Below are 18,997 nucleotides of genomic sequence, written 5' to 3'. Positions count from 1 at the left end.
GTTTATGTACCTCTTGACTGTTTTGTCTATTCTATTCTTTGTCTATTTCTTAATGTATCTTGACAGATTTCATGCAATGTGATTTATTACCACCTTGTAAGTTTTTATTTTTATTTGTTCTGAAAATGAATACAGACCAGATGATATAAAAAATAAATAATAGATCCATGCCGTAATTTTACAAATTAGACCGTCCAATAAAGGTTTTATTTTACACCAACACCACCTCATGATGAGTCATTAATTGATAATTGTTTGGCCTTATGTATGGACTACACAAAAGCAACATACTACCCCCTTATGGGATCAAAAAGTCAACATGTAATGCTCTTATAAAATTCCTAATCACTAACTACAACTACTAATTATTATTATTATTTTTTTAGGTGACCAGGAATAGGATTCAGTCTTTTCATGACTATGCTATAGCACTCCTTGATCAATCCAAAGGCTTGGTGCAGGAAAATATTGTCTTTCAAGGAAAGCTAGGACAGAATATTTTGCAGCAGGTGTCCAACAGCGAAGACTGCATCGTTCAACATAACAAGCTACTCACCTTTAAGAAAAAGTAGGTTTTCTTTCTGGTGGAGTTGTAATATTTTTTTTAGTCCTTCTGTTTACACTTTACAGCATAATTGGATGACAAATAGCAGCTATGGAAACCACATTAATAGATTATTAAAAGGCAGAAATAAAAGCTAGGTTATTGACGAAAATCGGATCAGCCCTTCACTTAAAAAAATATTGTTATAATTAAGGGTTTAAGTCAGGCATTCCCAACCTCAGGCCTCAAAGCACACAAATACCGCTTTTATACTGAAATGATGGGTCGCACCCAAGAGCCGTACACAGGTGCGACCTGGCAAAAGACCTTTTTCTGACAGCGGCCTGAACCATAATATTGCCGGGTTGGTGACATCAGCATTGTCAAGTCCCAAAGGCGATGTTTGGAGGTGAGATTATCTCCAAGCGCCTCCTCTTTCTATTGTGTGAACAAATGCTTGGTCGCATTGACCCAGTTTACCCCATTTACACTGCACCACGACTCGGGTCCTTCCTGGGACCAACCCTGTAAGATAGCCTGATTGGATTCCCGGGTAACTGGACCCGGGTACACCCTTTTACACTGGGCTGCTCCTGGGTCATCACGGCAATAACCCGATGTCAGGGAAATCGCATAATTTCTCCTGTGAGCTAACCTCAGAGTTGTGTATTGTCAAAAGTATAAATTATATGTGGCTGGGGACCCTGACATGACATTGTAAAATGGGATTGTATTTCTACATCAAAAGCAGATATTACCAAGCTCTGGACATTGAGGTCTGATTAGCCAAATTAGTTTATGTAAACAGACCAGGGAAGTGTAATCTACTGTATGCTCCCTACCTGAAAAGAATGCCCAGAAATCCTATTTCCTATTGGGTTCCACAGGGAAACAATGGGGGCGTAGAGTAGAGCTTGATCCAGAGGCACCAACAAGCTAAAGCTTTAGGCTGTCCCAGGATGCATTGGGGCCTCCTTTACAACCCATTCCTCCAGGCAGTCCAATGTAGGAGCAGGCAAGAGAAAAGGCAGATGTTAGTCACATTGAACCACATTCTCACGACAGGAGAAGGGACCAGTAGCTAATGCCATACAAACCCATAGAAGCAAGGTGCGTCAGGGTGGGCACCCTGTGGAACCCAATGTACCTCGCAGAAAGAGTGTTAACCATAGTAAGTCTACCATAACACTCCTTTTCTGCAGCAGGGTACATTGTGTTCCACAGAGAAACCTCGGTGATGTCCTTAAGCAGTTCCTCAAGGTAGGGGACATGCCTTAGCAGATAAGAGAATCCGGAGTCCAAAAGGAAGCTTCTTGGGAGACAAAACTATCAAAGGCATGGAACCTAAGAAACGTGTTCACCAAGGACCCCGTAGCTGCCTTGCACAATTGTTCTGCGGACGCACCATGGCGGGCTGCCCAAGAAGGTCCAACAGACCGAGTAGAATGGGCATTAATAGCAGCAGGACCTAGGAGACCAGCCTGTGCGTAAGCTTGTGCAATCACCATTCTAATCCATCTTGCCAAGGTTTTGCTTATTCGCAGGCCAGCCACGTTTGTGGAAACCAAACAACACAAAAAAAAGTATCTGACCTCCCGATAGAGACAGTCCTCTCCACATAGATATGGAGAGCCCTTACCACATCCAAAGACCTTTCTTTGGGAGACAATCCGAAGAGATAAAGGCCGGACCCACAATCTCTTGCTTAAGGTGTAAAGATGACACCACCTTAGGTAAATAACCCGGTCGAGTTCGTAGAACTGCCCGGTCATGGTGAAATATCAGAAAGAGCGGACGACAGGACAAAGCGCCCAAGTCAGACACCCTTCTTGCAGAGGCAATAGCCATCAAGAACAGGACCTTGGCCGTGAACCATTTATGGTACACCATCTCAAGAGGTTCAAATGGAGCCTCTTGCAACGCATTCAGTACAACAGTCAGATTCCATGGAGCCACTTGAGGGACATAGGGAGGCTGAATCCGAAGAACCTCCTGAGTAAAAGTATGAACGTCAGGTATAGACGCAATTTTTATTTGAAACCATACAGACTAGGTAGATATTGTGAACCTTGAAGGAGGTCAGACGAAGACCTAAGTCAGGTTCTCGTTGCAGAAAAGCCAGAATTCTGGAAGTTCTGATTCGCTAAGGTAGGCCGTCCCACCTGGAAAGGATTAACCTCGGAAGAATGCGGGAATGAAATTGAGCTTACTCTACCATGTCGAATGCCGACACCATCAGGCCAAGTACTTGCACCGCCGAGTGTATCGACACTCTGGGGCGACAAAGGAAGTTTCTGTCCTGAAGTTTCTGGACTTTCTCTGGAGACAGAAACAGCCGCTGACTGTGTGTGTCCAGTAGTGCCCCCAGATGCACCATGCTCTGAGCTGGGACCAGCGATAACTTCTTCCAATTGATGAGCCACCCGTGGGCTTGTAGGAAGGTTACCGTCTTTACCGTCAATTGTAGATGACTGAGGAGGACATCGTGGGGATTTGCCAGAATCGGCAGGTCGTCCAGAGACGGCAGGATTCTGACTCCCTGGCAATGAAGATGAACAGTCATCACGGCCATGACCTTGGCGAAGATTCGAGGACCCGTAGCCAGTCCAAATGGCAGAGCCTGGAATTGGTAATGGAGGTTGCCAATATCAAACCGCAGAAACTGCTGATGCGAAATGGCAATTGGTATATGGAGGTATGTATCCTGTTTATCCAGGAAAACCATATAGTCTCAAAGTTCCATAGCCAGTACAATGGAGTGCAGTGTTTCCATATGAAACTTTGACACTCACAAACTTGTTCAGAGACTTTAGGTTGAGTATAGGCCAGAAAGACCCATTTGGTTTCGGGACTAGAAACAGGGTCGAATAATAACCTCTGCCTCTCTGAGATTGAGGTACCGGCACAACCACTCCTGTACTCAGGAGAGACCTGACAACTGTTTGCAAAGCTTGTGCTTTTAATGGGTCTGCAGGGAGAACCGTGGTGCAAAACTGGCGAAGTGGACGTCTCTTGAAAAAGACCGCGTACCCGTGAGAGACAACTTAAAGCATCCATGCGTCTGAAGTGGTCTTTAACCAGACCTGGGTGAACTTCAGAAGTCGGTCCCCCAGGGGAAGGCCCGCCCCGTCATGCAGCAGGCTTGTCTCTTTTAGAAGCAAACAAGAAATGAGACAGCGCTATTTCACGTTGTATATAAAAAATAACTTTTACTTTATATTTTATGCAGAGTACATATAAAAATTTCCTACACAATTCCACATTAAGAAAAATTCATCCAATTTTATCCAGCTAAAATAACAGATATCTTATAACTCTATAAATCTCTTAATAAGGCTCTGAGATAAGATTTTCTATCCTCTTAATATAGAACGGTATGCGTAATTAGTAAGCAGGTAGGTTTTTTCAAAAGCTCCCTATGCAGATATTAGTCAAGCAGATCAGATTTGGAAACAGATAGTTATGTCCATTAGTTCAAGTGAACTGTTTTGTTAGTGCACTATAATTGTAATTGATGATGCAGCTGTTAGTTGGAAATCAGCTGTTAATGCTTAAAGTCAGGTAGATAGGTAGAGATAAACTTCTATTAATTACTACCGTCCATAAATCATACCAGGCTTAATGCTGTTGAACATATATCACTGTTTAAATGTAGTCAGCTGTCATGCCAAAAAACAATGGATGTAAGAATCTAAAACCGAAAGTCCACACTTCACCACGAGTACAGTGTGCTGTGTACTCTATTTAATACCTCTCCTCACAGCGCTTATGAGTGTAGCAGCCTCTCCCGCAATGGGCAATGGTGATAGGGGTTTATGTCCCCCTCTCCGGTAATGGGTTTACCTCCTCGGTGCAGCAAATCCCAATGTCCACTTTAAACAGCTGCGGCAGTCAGCGTGATAGCGGTCACAGGAAATCCCGGCTCTCGGTAGCACAGCCTGTGCTGATCGGGGCGCTTCCGTCAGCTGCAGCAGCAATTCGAGATGTGGTTTTAACCACAGAGAGTGTCCCAAACGCGTTTCTCCGCCTACCCTCTGGCTTCGGCGGCTTCCTCAGTGTTGAACATTCCTCCTTCCTCTTTCTGACTTTAAATACCGGCATTTCCGGGTCTGCGCATGTCTCCTTATATATATATAGATAATTTTACTTCTTTTACTATAAATACATGTATCGCCTCAATACCATCTATACGCAATACTGAATCACAACTTATTAAAACATATATATGTGTATATGCATGCCTATATTAATACTTAGTAATCAATAGGTTACTCCTATGACATCTAGTGGTCAAACATAATTATGGCACCTCTGAATTTTATCCAAACAGACTTTTATTTATATTTTAAGCAAAACTTGCTTCCATAAACCTATGGATTGGATATTACTTACATTTTTTTTAATATGTATATAATACCCACAGTTTTTCCCCCATTCCATAGATCAATACCCATCAGAAAATGTGCATATTTTTTAATCCACAATCCTCCTTAGTAATTATATTCTTATTTTTATTTATTTATTTATATATATATATATATATATATATATATATATATTCTTTCTTTTTTTCTTTCTTTCTTTTTGGACTTAGCTCGTGATCATTACCTCCTATAAAAATAATAATCAATACCAATATTAAATTTTCTCAATAGTGTACCTTATATATATATATATATATATATATATATATATATACCCATCAATAACATAATTCGATATCTATCTGGACATTTTCATTTTTCTAAAAATATATTTTTACCAGTGAATGGATCATATTACCAAAAATCAATCCAATTTATAAGGGATTTTAACATATTCTTAACATAAAGCTTCACATTTCTAAAACCCATTAAGTTAAACGGTGTCGTTCAGTCCATTGGGTACAAGAGTATCCAATATGCCTCTCTCCTACACAATCGATTGAACCGATCCCCTCCCCTCACAGTATTTTTAATGTTCCACTGCTATCATAGAGCAATTATCAAAGTTTCCGTTCTGACAATGTGAAACGTGACTAGATAATGGATGTTTAGCTCCTTTTAGTACATTTCTTCTATGTTCCATGTATCTAATATGTATAGTGCGTGTAGTTCTCCCAATATACTGTCTCCTACAGTTACAAGTAATCAGATATATAACATAAATTGAGCTGCAGCTAAGAAAATCTTTTATCTGAAATACCTCCCCTGTGTTATTTGAAGAGAATGTGACACTTTTTCTTGGTATGTTTCTGCAGGACAGACAATTAGGTTTACCACACTTATGGAACCCAGGGGGTTTTACAGGTAACCACATGTCCTCCATTTTGGGTTTCACTCTCCCCCTTTCAAAATGGCTCGGTACTAGGATAGACCGTAGATTATCAGCTTTACGGAAAATCATTCCCCCCCCTATGATCTAATTGTGGTTTTAGAACCTCGTCTAGCATCAGAAGTGACATATTTCTTTTTATAGTTTGTTGAATCTGGTGTGCACAACTATTATATTGTGTAACAAACATCAAGTTTCTTTTTTGATCCCTTCCCATGTCTTTCTTTTTCTTTTCTTTCGGTTTGAGTAATATGGCCCTATCAAGTTGTTCTACTTCTAGCATAGCTTGTTTCTACAAATATAGCAGGATATCCTTGTTCCAGAAATGATGTCACCGGGACGTGATTCCCGTCATACAGATACTACAGACCACGTGATTATACACAGGGTGTGCGTGCTGTGTCACGTGTGTACGATGCGCTACACACCAAAGGTTGCTAGGATACAGGGACGCGGTTCCCGTCATGAAGATAGCTAAGACTACGGGACTGTATGCATCGGGGGGGGTGCGCTACGTCACGTGCTCACGATGCGTCACACACGGAGCCAAGTCGGCCCATTCAGCATCAGTGACGCTCAATGCGTCAGAAGAGGCAGACACGCCCCATTGCACTTTTAACTGGCACTGGTGGAATGGGACGTCGGAACGGGAGGACACGTCTCATGACGTGATGTGCATTAAAGGGAGGTGCGGCTTGAGGGAGAGTCTGTACCAATAAGGCAGCTCTCTCTCTGACTCCCACCTATGAAGTGAAGAGTCGAATAGGGGAAGTGAACGAATCAACAGGTGGAACGCAGATTGGAACGCATACCGGAAGTATGCTTGTCTGATCAGGTGTAAGCATTTGAACACCTCTGAAAGTGTTTTTAGATCCATATAAGGTATTAAATAAATGCTAAATTGACATTAAACAATCACTACCGTTTAGGGATTTCACTAGGAAAAAAATTTGGATTCACAAATAAAGTTTTTCAGCTTTATTCAGGCTTATATAATTATTAAGAGCGATCTAATTAAAGGAAGTGATGTAAGTGTGCTAGCAGCTTAAATAACAGCTGCAGTAATCATCAATTCACTCTGTGACTTCCAGATACAGCCTAAATTTCCTCCAGGGTGAGTCCTCATATCATTTCTATCTGTTTCATCTTGTGAAGGTTTGAACTAATAATTATGACTGTAATCCTCTTGCTGGTTTGTTATTGAGGAGTGGGGATTTTTCTTATTATTGAAAGTGAGCCCATATAAGTATTAATAACACTTTGATTTTTGATAAGAATTATTTTATGAGATCTGCTGGATTTAGCCATTATTCTTAGTATTAGAACTGAGCCTTTTTATGAATACCAATAGGGTTGTTGGTTTTTTGAAAGGATTCATTCTGTGAAAAAAAATTTTTAAACTGTTATTGTTTCTATTTGAGCTCTCTATGTGACAACAACAATGTTCTCATTTCTCTGAAAAGATTTGTTCCTTGAGATCTATTTGGGGAAGTCACATCTTTTATATTCCTGTGATTGTCAGACCAGCTATTTGAGTTTTGGTATGTACATTTAAAATTTGTTAGTGACTTTGTGACTGACACACCTTACACTAAAGATTAAATTGAGGTTTAAATTCTTTCAGAATTTTATGTGAGTCAACATTTGAACCAACAATAACCTTGATTATAAGAACTGGAGACCATACTTTAGGTATGTTTATAGTAGGATGGCATGACCGTGTAACAAATTACATGGACAAGTATCTCTCTATGAATGCCAACGTTTGTGTTTCCCTTTAGCAGTTTGCAAAAACGCCGGCATGCAGTTGTCGGCATTTCCAACGGACTATAATCAAGAGTATATCCTAGACTGCCTTTAAGGAATCATGCTTAATTAGCTTTAAGGTATGTTACCTCCTATATTAATAGGTGAGAAACCATTAAAAGTAGTCTACATTTGATTCCCCTTTTCCTTTCCTTTTTTATCAGGCAGTATTTACAAAAACATTATTATTCTATAGATTTCTATATCCAAAAAGAATTACCACTCTGGCTAGGAGCCTGAATATAGGAATTCCATCTACTAAATCCTGATAAAGGAGACTGTATTAATTCCCATTTGAGGTATGTTTTGTGGTATCAAAACACATAATAACAATGTTTCAGTAGTCCCATCAAATAAACACATCTTAGAATGTGCTATTCATATTTTCAGGTTACGTTTTGCCATATAAACCCATCGAAAGTGAATTGGCCTTTTTTCCTATATGCGGTAGGTATATAAAAAAAAATAATAATTTTTTTTCTCGTACCACATATATATATATATATATATAGATGCATATTTATGTATATACATATATGTATATACATATATTCCTATTTCATTTTAGCAGTTTTTCTTGAATAGAATATTATCTTGTCCCCAAACAAGTTGCCCCTGATGAAGTCGATAAGACGAAACGCGTTGGGTTTGTCAGTCAGAAAATCGCACCCTAGTTTGTGAAGATACTCCCTTCGAGCTCGCACCTTGAAAAAGGTGAGGGAGTATCTAGAATCCATCTTACAAACATGTTGGTTGTGGCTGTGTTTTATTGATATAATTTTATATTGTGCATAAAAATCATATGTTATTAAAATAATCTTTTATTAATTGGCCTGTTGGCCTCTTGTTTGGGTGACTTTCTTGGTGAGGGGTGTCTGTTACAGGTCCCCAGATCTAAACATCCTCCAGTTCACATTTTCTGATGAAATAAACGCTGGAAGAATTGTGTAATTACATTACATCACTAGCGCACTTGGGAATCTGTGTTTTTCTATATATATATATATATATATATATATATATATATATATATATAAAAAAATAAACAAGAATATAATAATTACTAAGGAGGATTGTGGATTATAAAATATGCACATTTTCTGATGGCAAAAAAAACAGGTTTCTGATGGGTATTGATCTATGGAATGGGGGAAAAACTGTGGGTATTATATACATATTGAAAAAAAATGTAAGTAATATCCAATCCATAGGTTTATGGAAGCAAGTTTTGCTTAAAATATAAATAAAAGTTTGTTTGGATAAAATTCAGAGGTGCCATAATTATGTTTGACCACTAGATGTCATAGGAGTAAACTATTGATTACTAAGTATTAATATAGGCATGCATATACACATATATATGTTTTAATAAGAAAATTCTAATTTTTAAGTTGTGATTCAGTATTGCGTATAGATGGTATTGAGGCGATACATGTATTTATAGTAAAAGAAGTAAAATTATCTATATCTATATATATATATATATATATATATATATATATATATATATATATGGAGACATATTCATTAGGTTATATCTAAATTAAAAGTGAGATTGGGGGGAGGAATCTAATACGAATCACAAGTGAGGTTTGGAGGAGGAATCCAATACTATTGAAAATGAGGCTTGGATCGCAAGCGCGATTGCGCATGCGCAGACCCGGAAATGCCGGTATTTAAAGTCAGAAAGAGGAAGGAGGAATATTCAACACTGAGGAAGCCGCCGAAGCCGGAGGGAAGGCGGAGAAACGCATTTGGGACACTCTCTGTGGTTAAAACCACATCTCGAATTGCTGCTGCTGCAGCTGATGGAAGCACCCCGATCAGCACAGGCTGTGCTACGGAGAGCCGGGATTTCCTGTGACCGCTATCACGCTGACTGCCGCGGCCGTTTAAAGTGGATATTGGGATTTTCTGCACCGAGGAGGTAAACCCATTACCGGAGAGGGGGACATAAACCCCAATCACCATTGCCCATTGCGGGAGAGGCTGCTACACTCATAAGCGCTGTGAGGAGAGGTATTAAATAGAGTACACAGCACACTGTACTCGTGGTGAAGTGTGGACTTTCGGTTTTAGATTCTTACATCCATTGTTTTTTGGCATGACAGCTGACTACATTTAAACACTGATATATGTTCAACAGCATTAAGCCTGGTATGATTTATGGACGGTAGTAACATAAACATAGTATCTGAGGTTGAAAAAAGACAATTGTCCATCGAGTTCAACCTATTTGTGGTCTCCTATGCATGATGATTTGACTAAAATTTCTGACTGATGCTGATGTCAGCCGTTGCATTTTATCCCTATTTATAGTAACTATAATGCATGACTATGCACCATACCCCTGGATATCCTTACCCATTAGGAATTTATCTAACCCATTCTTAAAGGTGTTGACAGATTCCGCCATTACAACTCCCTCGGGCAGGGAATTCCAAACACGTATTGTCCTTACCGTGAAAAAGCCTTTACGCCGTATTGTGCGGAATCTCCTCTCCTCTAACCTGAGCGAGTGTCCACGAGTCCTCTGTGTTGATCTAACCAAAAACAGGTCCTGCGCAAGCTCTGTGTATTGTCCCCTTAATAGAAGTTTATTTCTACCTATCTACCTGACTTTAAGCATTAACAGCTGATTTCCAACTAACAGCTGCATCATCAATTACAATTATAGTGCACTAACAAAACAGTTCGCTTGAACTAATGGACATAACTATCTGTTTCCAAATCTTATCTGCTTGACTAATATCTGCATGGGGAGCTTTTGAAAAAACCTACCTGCTTACTAATTACGCATACCGTGCTATATTAAGAGGATAGAAAATCTTATCTCAGAGCCTTATTAAGAGATTTATAGAGTTATAAGATATCTGTTATTTTAGCTGGATAAAATTGGATTAATTTTTCTTAATGTGGAATTGTTCTTAATACACTATATATTTTAGATTTATTGATACTGGCCGGTGTCATAGTGTGTTATTTATATGTGTAGGAAATTTTTATATGTACTCTGCATAAAATATAAAGTAAGTTATTTTTTTTTATATACAACATGAAATAGCGCTGTCTCATTTCTTGTTTGGTTTTCTTTAACTCTTGGGATAACTGGGATCAGTGTCCCGAGACTAGCGGCTTTTCACATTGTAGGTGACAGCGCCAAGTGTATATCCCCATATCCATCTTTTAGAAGCAGGCTGAAGAGCCACCCAGGACTGTTTGGTCTTGAGCTTGGTGGTTTTGAGAGCATGAGAATGTCTCGAGTATGCCTGACCTTTTGCTTTCTGTGCAGAAGGATTAGTATTTGGGAGAAAAGCAATCTTAGCAGCTGCCAATTCAGACACAATTTTGTTCAAGTCTTCCCCAAACAAAATGTCCCCGGTGACGGGGAGCGCCTCTAAGGTCTTTTTGGAGTCTAGGTCCACCTTCCATGACCTCAACCACAGAATACGGCGAGCAAGGACAGACGTAGTCGACGTCTTGGCCACCAACATACCCGCCTCAGAGGACGCCTCTTGTATATAATAGATGGCGGTGGTAATGTGAGACAGGTATTGTCTGGCAGTATCAGAGATATGCTCGGGCAGCTCCTCCTCTAATGCCTGAACCCACGCGTCAATGCCTTTTGCAGCCCAAGAGGCAGCAATAGTTAGCCTATGTATAACTCCTGTAAGAGAGTAAATAGCTTTCAGGCATCCCTCCACACGCTTATCTGTCGGTTCTTTTAGTGAAGTGACAGTGGTGACAGGCAGAGTGGACGACACCACGAGATGGGTGAGGTGAGAATCCACCGGCGGTGGATTTTCCCCCTTGTTACATACCCTGCAGGGAGAGGATAGTGAGCCAAAGCCCGTTTAGACAGAGGGAATTTCTTCCCTGGATTAGACCAGGGTTCCCGCCTGATGTCCACTAAATGGTCAGAATGGGGTAATAGATTTTTAACCACTTTCTGCCGTTTAAACATATCAGTTTTCTTAGCCACAGTAGTGGGATCCACATCATCAGAGATCTGTAGGATTTGCTTAATAGCAACCACTAGGGCAGGGACATCAATCTGCAAGGGAGAATCCTTGTCAGAAACACCTGACTCAGTGTCTGACAGGACCGTATGTTCCCCCTCCTCTTCATATGTAGGTATGTGGATTGTGAAGAGGAAGCAGCCCGATTAGATGACCCAGAAACGGGAGTGACCTGGGGTGGATTTTTGTCTAACCAAGGACTGTTTTAATTGCTGCAGTTGGTTAGATAAATTTTCTGCCCAAGGCGGATTAACTATAGGGACAATTTGTGGCTATAGTGGTCCCATAGGGGGTGCTACACGTTCCACCAGAGTACCCAGTAGGTTGGTGAACGCAGCCCAGGATGGCTCCTGAGTAGGCACAGGAGCTGCGGACTGACTGGGAGGTGTATTATACATAGTACATAAACCTTCATACAAAACTTTCCCCTCTAGTAAATCCTTTGGGCATGCTCTGCAATTTGCAGGATCTTCCACTGAGTTACTGCCCTTTCTGTTAGACATTGTGTATAAATGCAACAACAGAGCGACTAAGGGGGTGATTCCGACTGGATCGTAGCTGTGCTAAATTTAGCACAGCTACGATTGGGAACACAGACTTGCGGGGGACACCTAGCACAGGGATAGCCCGCCCACCATGTCGCTGAAGTACGACAGCATCGCACAGCAGCAATGCTTTTGTACTTCAGGAGTAGCTCTCGGCCAGCGCAGCTTTTGCGTGCTGGCCGGGAGCTACTTGTCGCTGCCTGGCTCGCAGCGGCTGCGTGTGACGTCACGCAGCCGCTGCAGCACGCCGCACGCATGGTCCGGCCACGCCTGCGTTGGCCGGACCGTGCCCACAAACAGGCGATCGCTAGGCAATGACAGCCGTCGGCTGTCAGCCATACACCGGCGCACTGCGGCGCCGGAGCAGTTCTGAATTGAGTGCTGCGAAGAACTGCAGCGAGCATTCAGGTCGGAATTACCCCCAAAGTATGGTAAAGCCAGACAAAGTACAATACCTGCGAATAAATTCAGTATTATGAGACTGAGTATTCAGTACAATACATATTTGATAAATACAGAGTCGCACGATATTAGCAGACACAGACGCACTTAGTCCCTTAGGGTACAGAATATAGTGAGTTATATCTGGGAAACACTGAAAGTGAAACCACACAGCAGATAGAGGCACACAGTCAAAGTCAATGCAGAAAATATCACAATAAAGCTGTGCTGGACTAGTATCACAGCACGGTCAGTAACTGGAGGATATATCAGAATACTCGTACAATATAATCAGTGCGAGGTACACTATTTCTCAACTAACACTGTCTGTATAAGGACATGTAGGATACTTAAGTGTTTGTAAAGGCTCAGCGCTGTATACAGGCGGCTTTACAAGGGAGACCAGCCGCAGCTATGCCCATAAAATGGCGCCCAGCGTCTCAGTCAGGGAGTGAGGGAGAGTGTGAGGCAGCTCCAGGGTGGGAAAATCTGCAGTAGATGGCGCCCTGGGACGTGGGAGGGGCTACAGGTCAAGCGCTCCCTTCCCCATGCTGGATTTCCACCCCGGGTACTAAGAGTCTTATTAAATGGGGTGTTAGTACACCCGACCTGTACTCAGACGCCCTGGTGGTCTAGTGGGGTCTCTACTCAGTGACCATGTCCACGCCAGCGCCACCACCTGTCTCCGTAGGTCGCAGATGGAACGCGATTTAATGGCTGATACCGCCTGGGGAACCTCCTCCTCGTATCAGCCTGCGACTGTGTGCCTAAGCCGTGACGTCTCCGTCGCAAGTACCTGGGAACAGGCCGCAGGAGTATGCGACGCCGCTTGGTAGGTGATGGAGCTGTAGTGCTGTCAGCCATTGAAGAAATTCTTCAATGGCTGTCATACACTGAAGAAATCTTCTTTCAAAAAGCTTTTCAGGGCTGGCACCAACTCGAAACTGAGCTCTCAGTGCCTGGAGGCCCCAATGCATCCTGGGACAGCCTAAAGCTTTAGCGTGTTGGTACCTCTGGATCAAGATCCACTCTACACTCTGATGTTTCCCTGTGGAACACAATGTACCCTGCTGCAGAAATATAGTTTAGGCGACTTGATAAAAAAATATAACTGGATTTTTTTTTTAGCAGTCTAAAGAAATAAAAAGAGTAAGAGATAAGCGGGTTAAGTAAGGCTATAGGACGGGAATATGAGGAAAGAGAAAGAAGGAATCGTCCAAATAAAGTCAACGAGAGTGAGAAGTGTATGGTCAGTCTTGGAGAGGAGGGTGGATCCAAAACGATTATTCTAAGCAAACCAAGCACATCAGAACTGATTCGGATTGTTATGAATAATGCTAGTATATACCAAATACATATATATACACCAAAGTATTAGACCTCGAGGACATACACTGAAACTGGAGGGAGGCAGGTTCAGGGGAAATTTAAGGAAACATTATTTCACAAAATGGGTAGTGGACAAGTGGAATAGCCTCCCATCAGAGGTGGTAGAAGCTAAGACTGTAGAGCAAATTAAACATGCTTGGGATAGGCATATGAATATCCTTACAAAGAATTAAGGTTCAAAAAGGGTTGAGATTACCTAAAGCAGGCCTGGCCAACCTGTGGCTCTCCAGATGTTGGGAAACTACACATCCCAGCATGCCCTGCCAGAGTTTTAGCATTCCCTAATAGAAAAACTGTGGCAAAGCATTATGGGACTTGTAGTTTTACAACAGCTGGAGAGCCACAGGTTGGCCAGGCCTGAAAGGATAAAAAAAATGGGCAGACTAAATGGGCCAAGTGGTTCTTATCTGCCGTCAAATTCTATGTTTCTATGTTTAGTGGTGTATTCTTAACAGATCTGACAATCTATTTATAATCAGAAAGGATAGAGTAACTGAGTCTTTCCAATATAAGGCTATTTGGCACTTTGTAGCAAGCAAAGTGTTTGTTTAGTTTCTGAGTATTTGCTAAGTCATTGATGGATGATGAGGATTATGAAGTGGGATGTGAGCCATCTTCAGCCAGAGGCTTTTACACTTTTGCTATAGCACCTGAACATGATAAAGGTCTGTTGCTATTTTGAACTAATACTTTATACATGTATGCAAACACCACTACTTAAAACAATTAAATAGAAAATGGATGTTTATTTTTTTTTTTTTTTTGATTGCTTGGTCCCTTGCCTACCTTCAAACATTTTTTTTTTTCTGACTATTCTCAAAATGATAATCATATGGTGAGTCAGGTGCAATTATTACTAGTTTGTAACAGGAATATACAGGGGGCTGGAGCTAGCCAGAAATTTATTTTAAAAAAGAAATTAAATCTGGCTATCGCACAGCAAACCCAAATATAACACCTGTAAAACTGCTGCATTCCTATTTCAGCTTAGCTGCTGTAATGCGTTTTTTACAGTCACATCTTAGTATTTTAGTATTCTATGATGCGGTGTTTGAGCATTACCATTAACAAGTGCAGTTTTCTTGCAGGTCAGAGGTTACATGGAAGTTGGAAAATCCACCTGCTAGGCCATATATTGAAGGATGTACAAGAGGAGTCTCCAGCACCCAAAGTAGTCAGAGGGTTGCCACTGTTACAACCAGGATTGCAGCACGAGTGGAAGGACGCTGTCATAACAACGGCAGCATCTTCTGTTCTATCCTTTGACTACAGGGCATTTACTTCATTGCTGACCTCTGACTATACTTAGGTCAGTGATGGGATCTAGACATTACACTTAATGGAGGAGATGAGGTCCCACCAAAGTACAGATATTTTATTGTTTGTCTATGTAAACTGGCCATCATTCACTGAAAGGTTTACAAACACAACCTATCTTATTCTCGGAGTATCATAACTTGTACCTTACCAAGGAGATCTAATAATAGAGCAAAATCAGGGTTGCCCAGTGTTGTATACAATATATTTATTAATGGACCTCTCTACAGTTTCTCTGACGTCCTAAGTGGATGCTGGGACTCCGTAAGGACCATGGGGAATAGCGGCTCCGCAGGAGACTGGGCACAACTATAAAGAAAGCTTTAGGACTAACTGGTGTGCACTGGCTACTCCCACTATGACCCTCCTCCAGACTTCAGTTAGAATCTTGTGCCCGGCTGAGCTGGATGCACACTAGGGGCTCTCCTGAGCTCCTAGAAAGAAAGTATATTAGTAGTTTTTTATTTTACAGTGAGATCTGCTGGCAACAGACTCACTGCAGCGAGGGACTAAGGGGAGAAGAAGCGAACCTACCTGACTGGAGGTAGCTTGGGCTTCTTAGGCTACTGGACACCATTAGCTCCAGAGGGATCGAACACAGGACCCGACCTCGATCGTTCGGTCCCGGAGCCGCGCCGCCGGCCCCCTTACAGAGCCAGAAGCAAGAAGTGTTCCGGAAAATCGGCGGCAGAAGACTTCTGTCTTCAACAAGGTAGCGCACAGCACTGCAGCTGTGCGCCATTGCTCCTCATGCACACCTCACACTCCGGTCACTGATGGGTGCAGGGCGCTGGGGGGGGGGGGCGCCCTGAGGGCAATATAATACACCTTGGCTGGAAAATCTACACCATATATAGTCAGGAAGGCTATATAGGTGTAAAAATACCCCTGCCAGAATTCCAGAAAAAGCGGGAGAAGTCCGCCGGAAAAGGGGCGGGGCTATCTTCCTCAGCACACTGGCGCCATTTTTCCCTCACAGCTCTGCTGGAAGGACGCTCCCTGGCTCTCCCCTGCAGTGTCAAGCTACATAAGGGTAAAAAAGAGAGGGGGGGGCACTAAATTTAGGCGCAGTATATATACTATAAGCAGCTATAAGGGAAAAAACACTCATTTATAGTGGGATCCCTGTGTTATATAGCGCTCTGGTGTGTGCTGGCATACTCTCTCTCTGTCTCCCCAAAGGGCTTTGTGGGGTCCTGTCCTCTGTCAGAGCATTCCCTGTGTGTATGCGGTGTGTCGGTACGGCTGTGTCGACATGTTTGATGAGGCTTATGTGGAGGCGGAGCAGATGCCGATAAATGTGATGTCACCCCCTGCGGGGTCGACACCTGAGTGGATGGTTCTGTGGAAGGAATTACGCGACAGTGTCGACTCCTTGCATAAAAGGTTTGACGACATACCAAATATGGGACAGCCGGCTTCTCAGCCTGTGCCTGCCCAGGCGTCTCAAAAGCCATCAGGGGCTCTAAAACGCCCGCTACCTCAGATGGCAGACACAGATGTCGACACGGATACTGACTCCAGTGTCGACGACGATGAGACTAATGTAACTTCCAATAGGGCCACACGTTATATGATTGAGGCAATGAAAAATGTGTTGCATATTTCTGATGTTACCCCAGGTACCACGAAAAAGGGTATTATGTTTGGAGAGAAAAAAATACCTGTTGTTTTTCCTCCATCTGAGGAATTAAATGAAGTGTGTGAAGAAGCGTGGGCTTCCCCCGATAAGAAACTGGTAATTTCTAAGAGGTTACTAATGGCGTACCCTTTCGCGGCAGAGGATAGGTCACGTTGGGAAACCTCCCCTAGGGTGGATAAAGCGCTCACACGCTTGTCAAAGAAGGTGGCACTACCGTCTCCGGATACGGCCGCCCTGAAGGAAACTGCTGATAGAAAGCAGGAGGCTATCCTGAAGTCTGTATATACACACACAGGTGTTATACTGAGACCAGCTATTGCTTCAGCATGGATGTGCAGTGCTGCAGCTGCGTGGTCAGATTCCCTGTCGGAAAATATTGATACCCTAGACAGGGACACTATATTGCTAACCGTAGAGCATATTAAAGACGCACTCTTATACATGAGGGATGCACAGAGGGATATTTGCCGGCTGGCATCTAAAATAAGTGCAATGTCCATTTCTGCCAGGAGAGGGTTATGGACTCGGCAGTGGACAGGAGATGCAGATTCTAAAAGGCACATGGAAGTTTTGCCTTATAAGGGTGAGGAGTTGTTCGGGGATGGTCTCTCGGACCTCGTTTCCACAGCAACAGCTGGGAAGTCTAAATTTTTACCCCATGTTCCCTCACAGCCAAAGAAAGCACCGTATTATCAGGTACAGTCCTTTCGGCCCAATAAGGGCAAGCGGGTTAAAGGCGCGTCCTTTCTGCCCAGAGGCAGAGGTAGAGGGAAAAAGCTGCAGCATACAGCCAGTTCTCAGGAGCAAAAGTCCTCCCCCGCTTCCTCTAAGTCCACCGCATGACGCTGGGGCTTCACAGGCGGAGCCAGGTACGGTGGGGGCCCGTCTCAAATACTTCAGCAATCAGTGGGCTCGCTCACGGGTGGATCCCTGGATCCTTCAAGTAGTACCTCAGGGGTACAAGCTGGAATTCGAGACGTCTCCCCCCCGCCGTTTCCTCAAATCTGCCTTACCAACAACTCCCTCGGGCAGGGAGGCAGTGTTAGAGGCAATTCACAAGCTGTATTCCCAGCAGGTGATAGTCAAAGTGCCCCTACTTCAACAAGGACGGGGTTACTATTCCACAATGTTTGTGGTACTGAAACCGGACGGTTCGGTGAGACCCATTTTAAATTTGAAATCCTTGAACACATATATAAAAAAATTCAAGTTCAAGATGGAATCGCTCAGGGCGGTAATTGCAAGCCTGGACGAGGGGGATTACATGGTATCACTGGACATCAAGGATGCTTACCTGCATGTCCCCATTTCCCATCCTCACCAGGAGTACCTCAGATTTGTGGTACAGGATTGTCATTACCAATTCCAGACGTTGCCGTTTGGTCTATCCACGGCTCCGAGGGTATTTACCAAGGTAATGGCCGAAATGATGATACTCCTTTCGAAAGAAGGGAGTTTTAATTATCCCGTACTTGGACGATCTCCTGATAAAGGCGAGGTCCAGGGAGCAGTTGTTGGTCGGGGTAGCACTATCTATCTCGGGAGGTGCTACAACAGCACGGCTGGATTCTGAATATTCCAAAGTCACAGCTGGTCCCTACGACACGTCTACTGTTCCTGGGGATGGTTCTGGACACAGAACAGAAAAAAGTGTTTTTCCCGGAGGAGAAGGCCAAGGAGCTGTCATCTCTAGTCAGAGGCCTCCTAAAACCAAAACAGGTGTCGGTGCATCACTGCACGCAGATCCTGGGAAAGATGGTAGCTTCCTACGAAGCAATTCCATTCGGCAGGTTCCATGCAAGAACCTTTCAGTGGGACCTGTTGGACAAGTGGTCCGGATCGCATCTTCAGATGCATCGGCTGATAACCCTGTCTCCAAGGACCAGGGTGTGTCTGCTGTGGTGGCTGCAAAGTGCTCATCTTCAAGAGGGCCGCAGATTCGGCATACAGGACTGGATCCTGGTGACCACGGACGCCAGCC

General features: G+C 43.0%; 1 protein-coding gene across 1 annotated transcript in view; it reads left to right on the top strand.

Annotated features, from left to right (window-relative positions):
• Positions 1-15,652, top strand: part of FBXO10 (F-box protein 10) — a 287,024-nt gene extending 271,372 nt beyond the window's left edge. The window contains exons 11-12 of the mRNA XM_063914662.1: positions 387-568; positions 15,146-15,652. Of these exons, the coding sequence (XP_063770732.1) occupies positions 387-568; positions 15,146-15,323 (360 nt within the window). The 3' untranslated portion in view covers positions 15,324-15,652. The remainder of the gene's footprint in view (positions 1-386; positions 569-15,145) is intronic.
• The last annotated feature ends 3,345 nt before the right edge of the window (positions 15,653-18,997 follow it).

Source organism: Pseudophryne corroboree, chromosome 1, assembly GCF_028390025.1.
Source record: "Pseudophryne corroboree isolate aPseCor3 chromosome 1, aPseCor3.hap2, whole genome shotgun sequence".
Classification (NCBI taxonomy): Eukaryota; Metazoa; Chordata; class Amphibia; order Anura; family Myobatrachidae; genus Pseudophryne; species Pseudophryne corroboree.
The sequence above is the reverse complement of the archived record's forward strand: the minus strand, read 5'-3'. Positions and strand labels throughout refer to the sequence as shown.